The sequence below is a fragment of the Austrofundulus limnaeus genome, unplaced genomic scaffold (assembly GCF_001266775.1).
Source record: "Austrofundulus limnaeus strain Quisiro unplaced genomic scaffold, Austrofundulus_limnaeus-1.0 Scaffold75, whole genome shotgun sequence".
Classification (NCBI taxonomy): Eukaryota; Metazoa; Chordata; class Actinopteri; order Cyprinodontiformes; family Rivulidae; genus Austrofundulus; species Austrofundulus limnaeus.
This window is the reverse complement of record NW_013952477.1, coordinates 178,150-188,279: the sequence shown is the minus strand read 5'-3', so window position 1 is coordinate 188,279 and position 10,130 is coordinate 178,150. Positions and strand designations below refer to the sequence as shown.

At 38.5% G+C, this 10,130-nt stretch overlaps 1 protein-coding gene across 3 annotated transcripts in view; it reads right to left on the bottom strand.

The window, feature by feature from the left end:
- Positions 1-10,130, bottom strand: part of LOC106519291 (forkhead box protein P1-B) — a 22,500-nt gene that overhangs the window by 8,264 nt on the left and 4,106 nt on the right. For all 3 annotated transcript variants that reach the window (XM_014010884.1, XM_014010886.1, XM_014010885.1), the window contains 6 exons: positions 5,232-5,558; positions 4,925-5,045; positions 1,965-2,061; positions 1,771-1,878; positions 529-616; positions 48-125 (listed from right to left, as the gene is read on the bottom strand). In XM_014010884.1, coding sequence (XP_013866338.1) covers positions 48-125; positions 529-616; positions 1,771-1,878; positions 1,965-2,061; positions 4,925-5,045; positions 5,232-5,558 — 819 coding nt within the window. The remainder of the gene's footprint in view (positions 1-47; positions 126-528; positions 617-1,770; positions 1,879-1,964; positions 2,062-4,924; positions 5,046-5,231; positions 5,559-10,130) is intronic.

The window sequence follows — 10,130 nt, the reverse complement described above, 5'->3', positions numbered from 1 at the left end:
ATATATATATATTTAAATGAAGATGAAGTGTCACAGTGAGTATTTACAGGCTGTGCTGCAGGTTTGGGCTCTGAGGACTTCAGGTGGGCCATCATAGCTTGCAGACGCTCTTTGTCTTTCTTCAGCTGTGGTAGAGAACCAAAAATAGAAGTGAGGTTGGTGAATTCACAGGTTCTTTGTTTTTTTTTTTTTTTTTTTTTTTTGGTTACGTGACGTTCTGCGTGACATCTTCAGGGTTGTAATTATCAGAAGGCACCACTTCAAGTGTGAAAACACATTAGAAATCTGAAAATTTACACCATTTACTTTGAGAAAGCTGCTGGTTTTAAAAAAGACTTGGTTCCACGTGGAACTCYGTGACGCTAAAGCTGTTAATAAATCAGACATCAGACATAAAGCAAACCGCCCCTTGGGGGCAATAAAGTTTATCTAATCTAATCGAATTCGTTGTCCCTTTTTTGTAGGAGTTAAAAAAAAAAGAAAAATAAAATAAAAAAAGGTTGAGATGGATTAAAAAACATTGTATACCTGTAGCTCCAGCTGTTGAACAACTTGCATCTGTACACGACACTGGGCTGTACTCTTGTCATCAAGTGTATGATCACTGTTCAAATGTCTGCAGATACACAAATACAAAACAGAAATGAGTTGCAGAAAACAAAAACACATTTATGCTTTCATATCACAAAATCACAATGACTTGGTATTCATTTAACACTCAATAAAAAGGAACCTAAAAGCTAAAAATACAACTTATTTTGAAACAAAAATGTGACTTGCTTTTAATAACAGTTTTAATAGTTTTATAACTCAGAGGATTTCTTTAGAAAGTCTGCAAACTTTTCTCACTACAGTGAATCCTGTACGGTTTCTCAGAACCTTTTCAAAGCTTCTTGTTATAGAAACAAAAAAACTTTTTTGTTTGTTTTTAATATGTGAATGTTCACGAGGCAAAGTGAGTAATAAAACTCCCAAAAGTTCAAACTTTAAATAACTTTGGTATATTTATAAGGGTGATATTAAAAAAAAAAACTACTGTAGCACATTCAGTCACGTTGATTGCACAGCACAAAATAATTTAAAAATTGCCTTGTATATTTGCAGGACAGATCAGATTTCTGCCTTAAAATGACCGTATTTCACTCAAAAGGACTATATTTGAAAAATTTCAGCTCAACATCATGTTTACTCGTGAGCGTAACTCAAACACGCTGTGACATTTTAGATAAAGTACTGGGAGGTCGGGACACGGTGCAGAATGATGGAGTGATGTAATGTCTGTGATGTCTCCAGTGCCACACAGAAGAGGTACTATGCGATAATGAACTGCCATTTATTATTTGCCGTGGTCTTTATGGCAGGGCGGGTGGTTCTAGTTGGTCTCCTTGGATGGTAAGGGGAACACTGCTGGTATCATCAGCATTTCCAGAGACATGGCTAATCAGAACCACAGGAAAAATCCATCTGAATCCTTTTTTTGAGTTATTCTAATGAGGATTTCTTGATGTCATTTGAAAGAGAAAACCTCAAACCATGTTTGGACATTGGGTTTTCCAATTGTTATTGAGAACAAATGCAGGAAAAATAGAATTATCAAAGATTATAGCTTGGACATTTCCTTCAGAAGACCCATACAAAAAATTATATTTTGACAAAATCTAATTATTGCACATTTTTGCCTACAATGCTGCCCATATCTCACTTCCCTTCACCTTGATGTCTAAGGCCTTGGGTCGATGTGACGGGGCACAAATGCTTTGTATTACTCACTTGAGGAATGCCTGAAAGTCTCCAAAAACCGTCTCACAGCCAGGCCATTTACACATGCCGTTTCCATACAGGGGGTGGCTATTCTGTGCGTTTTCATCCAGCGGGCCACTAAAAAAAGGCCCAACAGTCAATTATTCATTAAACCTTTCAAAATAATGTGCAAAATGAAAGAGAGAAGAGAGTAAAGGTCAAACCTTTCTTTCCCCTTCAGGAGAGTGTGATGACCGTTGGTGGACTGACTAGAAGACTCTCTGGTGTCTCCAGAAGAGAGGACGCTGCCGTTCTCACAGCCTTAAATCACACAGACACGTAGCTTTTATTATTACTGTGGGTATGGTACGATTTTTGAGAGCTACTTTGCCTCATCGAGCAACAAAGTCAAATCTTGTCCTGTGATTTGTAAAGACACATTCGTACGCCATAAAGAATAATGAGGCAGAGCTGGTCTGAGGTTGTAACGGATGTGAAGCAAAGATTCCTTTGGAGGCATCTTTTCAGTAAAGCTCCTCTCTCACTGTTACCATCTTGTTATATTGTCTTGTGTTTTGTTCCCATAAGAACTCTGTGGCCTTCCGGAGGTCAGAAATAGTTCAATCAAAGAATCGGAACAAAACTTACAAAGAACCTGACACTGTTTTGGATTTCATTCTTGTTCCAAAAGCAACATCAATTTAGAGAATTTTCAGGTCCAGTTCTAAGTTTGTAAAACTATTTACAGAGTGGGAAGCTGACGCACAGGGCTGCGCGGTATACGCGGTAGACGGTAGAAACGGTTTGAAGTTGGTTTATGGTAGAAATTTACCCTCTTCCATCCTATCGTCATTAAGTCATCGCACCTGTGTCAGGCTGCGAGTGCAGACACAACTGAGCAGGAGGAGTTCGAAATAAATAAAACGAAGAAATTATAGCGTTTTAAAATGCGTAAAGAGAATAAATCCTCAAAATTTCCCCCTCCCGCTGTACAAAAGTTACATTGGGATCATTTCCTCCCTCCATGTCGCACAGAGCGAAGCTTTAATAACAGTTTTTTCACACCCAAGTTATCGGAGAAAAAAATTGTTTTTTATGTATTGTTATCCACAGAGATGATTAAAAAAAAGACGTGGACATTCATTCAGTCATAAATCCATCTTGTTAATGTAAAGTCGGCTTCTGCTCTGATGATGAAGATGAGCACGCAGCAGAGCAGCAGTTGATAAGTTCAGCAGGCAGAAGCTCATTGTATGGCAGGTTGATATTAAAGCAAAAATGCTGGGTTTGATTAAGATTATAGTTTTCTGCAAAAAAAAGCTCTAAAAATTACATTATCTTTACTTTTTATGACAGTTTTCTACCGCAATATATACCGTTACTGTGAAGAGATTCAATTTATATCGTGATATAAATTTGAGATCATACCGCCCAGCCCTACTTACACAGTGACAAATTATTTTAGGCTAGTCTTTCTTTACAGGCTAATAAGCAAATGCATTATTTGAGATAACAACTTGATCAAAGATCAAAGCTATGCAAAATGTAATTCAAATATGACAACCATAAATCAGGAGTTAAAATAAAACTTATGGTGAGGGAGTTTCTAGAGAGAAAAGTTGAAAATGACAACTTTCTGTGAGTTTAATTTCTTCTGCATCTTTTATCAACTGTATCCCGTGTGTCCATTTACTCAGTTAGTAAATAATAATATACAATATTATGTAATACCATATTACATTATACAGTGTATATACACAATAGATAACCTGTCCTTCTTGTACAGAGTGTAATATTAGGCTGAGGGGTCACCAGGCTTTACATGCCTCCCTGCCGGGCTACATGGTGTTTGTTTCACCAACGTCGACTGTGGAGCATGAGCTAAAAATAGCGCTCATTGAGCAGCAAAGCTGAAAGCCACCCTAACACCCCACAGTGTGCAAAAAAACTAATCGTTATCTTTAAACTCTTTAAAGTTTAACAAAACATACAAAAATGTCAAAAAGAGGCTCAGTCTCCTCTTTGTCCCCGCCCCCACCCACCCACGCACACACACCTAACCCCATCCCCACCAATATTAACCATTTAATCTTTTAACCATTTAATTGATAGCAAAAAACTAATTATTTTCAGTGATTGGAATTTTTTATTTAATTGATTTTTTTAGTAGTTGGTGACCCCATCTATGTTTGATGTTTAAGTGCTGTAAACAAGGTCTTACAAAAACACATAATTACATTATATCATATTTTCAAATGTCCTATCAACTTTTAACAGTTTTAACAAAAAACATAGTGGGCTGCCGAGCTTATTAGCCAGTTTTCTGGGGGAAACCCTGACACACCATATTATATAGTATGTGTTTATTCTTGTCCTGTGAAATGAATACATAAAGCATCCATCCATCCTGGTACAGTAAAGTAATGGGACTGCTGTACTGCTCAAACCTAGAGATGCTTTTCTGCTGTAAAAACGCAAATCACTTTTTTCCACATTTGTTCCACAGGTTGCTGCTATTTTGTTATTTGTGCCAGAGGATTAAACCACAGTACAATAAACACCGAGCTGAACATTTTACTGCTTTCTTGTCATGATCAGGCTTTTCCATTTTCATCGATTGTGGAGCTCAGTCAACCATCAGAGTTTGTGGTGCGTGTTGTGCCTCACAAGTTGGTAAACAGTTTTGCCTCTTAAATTTTTATGGAAGCAGCGAGGGTGGACTTACTCTTTCCAGACACAGCTTTTCCACTGTGACTTTGTTTTTTTGTTGAATAAGTAACGATGTGGTGGAATTTGTTGTGCATTTTTTGCCCACTTGAGGTTAGATTTAAATAATTTTCGATGTCTGGTAAAGACCCGTTTCTTTTTTAGATTGCTCCCTTCAGCGGGGGTCACCACAGCGGGCAAACTCGCCTGAAACAATCGGCAAGTGTATTACAGTGGATGCCCTGCAACCTGGACTTGAACCTGCACCCTCGAGATCACGAGACAGTGAAACCGATCGCTGAGCTACCGCTGCCTAGAGCTTGCTAAAAATAAAAATCCTTATTTTTTAGTCTGGGCAAGTTAAACCAAAAAAAAAAACCTGAAACAGGGTGAACGTTCCCGTTTCTCATGGCTGTATTTTCTACTTAGAAAGAAAGACGTGAAATATTCCAGTAAGAACATAAACCTCACAGCATACCTGGGGAGACGGTGGGGCAGGTGGAAAGCACAGACAGCAGGCCTTGCCTCTGCAGGTTGAGGAGATGTTGCTGCTGCACCTGAAGGAGCTGCTGCTGAATGGCAATCTGCTGGGCTGTCAGCTGCGAGAGGAGAAAACCTGGTAAGCTACGTACGGTTAACAAATGAGATCAAAAACAAAATAGAGCTTTTTGAACGATCGAAAGGTTCGGGTGAAATTTTACACGAACCACATCTTAATATATCTCGTAACGCAAACGAGATGATTTGTATTTGTACTCGGATAAAAACAATAAAACGAAAGTTACCTCTTGACTAACCATCCCAGCATTCTTCTGCTGCAGCAGCTGCATGTTTATCTGTTCCTGCTGATTCTTAAAGACCTCTTGAATCTGTTGCTGCAGACACATTAATAACATGGCAATTAAGCAAACAAAAGGCCTTTTAATCAACGAGACATTAAGGAAAACTACATAAAAACCCTGGACGTGCTTTACCTGGTGTAACATGAGTGCCTTCTGCTGCTGGAGCAGCGCTTGGATCTGCTGGGGACTGAGGACCTGCTGTTGCTGGGTCTGCTGCATCTGCTGAGGAGCCTCTGCTGGTGGAGTCATCACAGGCAACGAGACTGGAACCTTCAGCGCAGACAGGAACATAGGACGGTGAAAAATTATACCAGGAAAGAAAAAAACAACTTTGTAGAGGTTTGTGATGAGACAGTTGGAAGAGGGACTTTTATTCAGGATATTTTATGACAAATATCACTTTTGTAGCATAGATGTATATATTTCTGAAGTCTTGTAAAAAAACACAACTTTATTACAATGTTTCAAACCCATCTGAGCAGCTCAGATTTGCATGGAGAAAGTAAATCACTTCTCCAGCTCAATGTACAGACCACCCAGCTGTGTTTCAGCTTCAGCATTTTGATAAACCTGGTCAGTTCAACACACGACTCCTTCAACGACACAACGACATTGTGCTTATAAGACTGATCATTCCCTACATTAACTATCCTTGAATAAACTGGAGAAAAGGAAAAGGGAAATGTAAGTAACAGAGAGTGCTGTAGAGCAGTGGTTCCCTAACTTTTTATCTYCTGACCCACAAACTATCCATGGCAAAAACTTGTGACCCCAAATATTACTGGTCTGAGTACACAAACTCTGTTAATAACCCTAAAAACACAGGCTTTTTGACAATCTAAACAGTTTGTACACAAATATAAATACTTATTTATAGTTATTTTGTGTTTTTGTAATAGTTATAGGGAAAATATTACATCAGCAATTATTTTATTACCCTTTAAATTGTTTTCTGGAGATTATCCAAGGTGCTTCATGACCCATAATTGGGTCCAAAGCCCAACTTTGGGAACCAAAGTGCAGTGGTTCCCAAACTTTTCAGCTTTTGACCCACAAAATAAAGTAGCAGAGACCTGAGCCCCCAGCTATTTTTGGATGATAAACATTTGTATCAGGTCAACTAAACACAGGCATTGTAACAATATTTTTACACTACATTTATCCATTTTAAATACACTAACTTCACTCCTTTGTAACAACTAAGGCAAAAACGTAATTAATTCAGAAAATCTTGTCAGGACCCCATCTTGATGTTTCAGGACCCCACTTTTGGTCCCAACCCCAACTTTGGGAAACACTGCTGTAGAGAACTGTTGTACTCTTCCAGGGAAAGAACTACAGTCTTTGTTTGCATACAAATACAGTGCCTCTAAAAAGTATTAACCCTCTTGGATGTTTTAGTTTTAATGCTACAGCATGTGGCCAACATAAATTGTAATTTTTTTTACAACAAAAACACAATCCTTTGATGTCAAAGTGGAATCCAATTTTCCCAAAGTGACAGCAATTAAATAAAAATATATAGTGTCAAATAAGTGACTGCATCAAGATTCATTCTTTAAAACTGACTGGCCTAATTCGACTCAGAGAAAAGAATATTGAAAATAAGTCAGGGGAAGGATAAAACAGGATTTCAAAGACCCTAAACATCCCCAAGGGTTCTGTTAAACCCATCGCCAACACATGGAAGGATTATGGGACATGTAACCCTCAATCAAGGACAGTGAGAGACCACCAAAACACCTGTGACCACTCTGGAGAAGTTACAAAATTCAGCAGGTGAGATGGGAGAGACCTGAGCAAAAGAGGGCTTTGTAACTGTGCCCAAAACCTTTTATGTATCTTTTAATGAGCAACTAAAACACAGGGAACATTGTTTGTTCTGGGTGTGGATATTTCTGTCTTAAAGGAATAGTTCAGCCATTACAAAGAAGAGTAAGGGTTTTTAGAATAATCTGTTTGGACAAAAAAAAGTTTGACAGAACAGATTAGCTCACAGTCGGTTTGAAAATAGCTAAAGTCGCAGTGGATTACTGCTGATACCTTAAAAGAGCTCGACTCTCCAATATTTGTTAGTGGTGCCAGTGAACACTATTTTATAATCCATCACGTTGTTGCAAATTTCCCATAACATGAGATTCTGCAGTTATTTGCAGACAGTGGCAAAAGAAAGTACTGCATGTCTACTTGGGGTCAAAATAACTGTAAAACTAAACCAGAGGAGCCCAAAGTGGGGCCCAAGGGCCAGATTTGGCCTACCAGCAGTTGACGTAATTACTAACCTGTTGTTCTATGTAGAAATAATATTTCCACTTAGTCCTCTCATCCATTGGCCCAATGACTATAAAAGGGGCTGTACTGCAGATAGTCCAACCATGGTGCTGCCTTTATCTTTGATTTATTAAGATTAAACAGGAAACATGAAATACAATTAACAACAAGATGTAGATTAGATTTAACCACACATGTAGAGTTGCACACTTTATAGGGCCACAATAACTCATATTTCATCATTTTATTAAATATCCCATATGAGCTTTTGTTCAAGTGCACAAATAAAAACAAAAGCGGGCCATCRCACTGGCTGCTAGCTTAATCATTAAAAATAAAAGGACATTGCTTAAAAAGTATTTGTATTTCATGTATTATATTTCTGCATTTGGCCACAGCCCCAGATAGATTTTCATTTTGGCCCTCTCCAGGAAAATGTTTGGCCACCCCTGAACTAAAGTGACCAAATGCCTATGAAATAACAATCGCATAAACCTTTCAGAATTTGGAAGACTGGAGTTGCTCAAAGATGCCAAAATCAGCTTTGGAAGTGGGTCTGCTCAGACCATATTGTCGAGCTAATAATAACAACAACAACAACAACAACAACAACAACAACAACAACAACAACAACAATAATAACAATAACAACATCAACAAAACACTTTAAACTTATATAGCGCTTTTTAGGACACTCAAAGATGCTTGGTGGTGGTAAGCTACATTGTAGCCACAGCTGCCGTGAGGCCTGCTGACAAAAGCTTCACCGGTGCCACCGGACCCTCTGAGCACCACCAGTAGGCAAGGCGAGTGGAGTGTCTTGCCCAAGGACACAGCAACCGAGACGGATGGAACAGGGGTTCAACCGGCAGCCTCCGGTTGCAGGACGACTCCCCTAACCACTCTGCCACAGCTGCCCCAACGACAGACATAATGACAGAAATTACATGAAAATCCAGCATGACCCTAATCTACACTGGAAGTGCTACAGCTAGCCGCCGCTATCTGCACTTGCAAAACTGCAAATGCAAAATTTAAAGTGCTAAAGGTTTAAAAGCAGTGTTTGTGGTGAGGATCTCAGAGGGCCCATTCTTGACATGAAGTCTGGGCAGAACCTTTCCTTTCAGGGGTGTGCATCAGTTATCGTACGATTGGTCGGAACTTTGTTGTGGGCGTGTTTATGTGGAAAAGCAAGTGAAGAGCAATGGTGTCTTTTTTGCTTTGACMGTTTCTCCGAGGAACAGGTGGCTGAGATTGTTAGAAAATAAATATCTGTACAGAGCACAGAGTGAAGACCCCGGGGACAGGGAGAGCTCTGGGCTTCAGTTTAAAAATGTCCACACTGAAAAGAATATCTCACAGCTATGTAAGCTAGACTGACATTTTCTTTCCTTCTCACTGAATAATAAAACCAGCTTTAATCTTCAGTCCTTCATACTGTCTCTGTTTAAATAACTTTCTACAACAGGTAAGCTACGAACTGTTTATATCTTTTCCACCAACTGGCAGAACTAGCCCTTTATAACTCAATTTTACTTATATTGCATGTATGCATGTCTATGTAGCCTACCAGTACATGTAAACACAACAGTGCATTTCTTAAATGAGGTTATGACTGAAGAATATTGTAACATTTCTGTTTCTGATTCCACAAACAAGATTCCAGGACAGCAGGCTGGATTTTTAAATGGACAGAGGTGCAACTCTGTTCCAAAATAATTAAATCCAAAGTTCAACTAAAACTAAAATAAACAAGTCCAAAGGAGATCTCACATAATAACAGATTATTGGGGGAATTTTAAACACATGTACAAAAATGCTTCCCTGCTCACTAGACCGTTTAGTGAGGTGGATTAGAGGCCAAAGCATTCTTATCAATAAAACAACATGTCAATCAGAACAACAACAATACACTAATTACAAGCATTTAATTTACAGCACTAAAAAACAAAACCCCATCCACCACAACACTGACTATGTCACATGTTATTTAATGTTAAGCAGAAGTTTTCTCTCATCATTGCCACACTCACTCAACAGAAAATTGCCGGGTTTCTTGCAATAATATGGTCTTTACCCTAAATATGATGTAAAGGCTTCTAAAATAATCATGTTTCACCCGCTCACAACATGATGATTATTTCATGTTTCACAGTGAAACATAAATTTGAATGCATTGACTTTCATTTTAAAAAATGAACAAAATAGCAAAACTTTGACAATTATCAACCAATAAAAACAACTATCTTTGATAGCGTAATAATCGGTCAAACAGTTGTAGCTGCGGTCGTATGAAGCTTCAAATAAATTAATTAATAATTTAAATATTATATGATAAGAGTCCTGTTTATTATTTTCATTTTTACTCATCAGTTTCCCGAACACGACTGACTCTCCTGTCAGTTCAGCTAAAAGTAGAAGCTGAAAAACAAAAACAAGAAGTAAACACTGAGCGGCTTAAGGGAATTCGAGCTTCAGCAAAACAACAACAACCAGTACTTGCAAAACAACAACATCCTCTGCCCTCACACACACACACACACACACACACACACACACACACACACACAC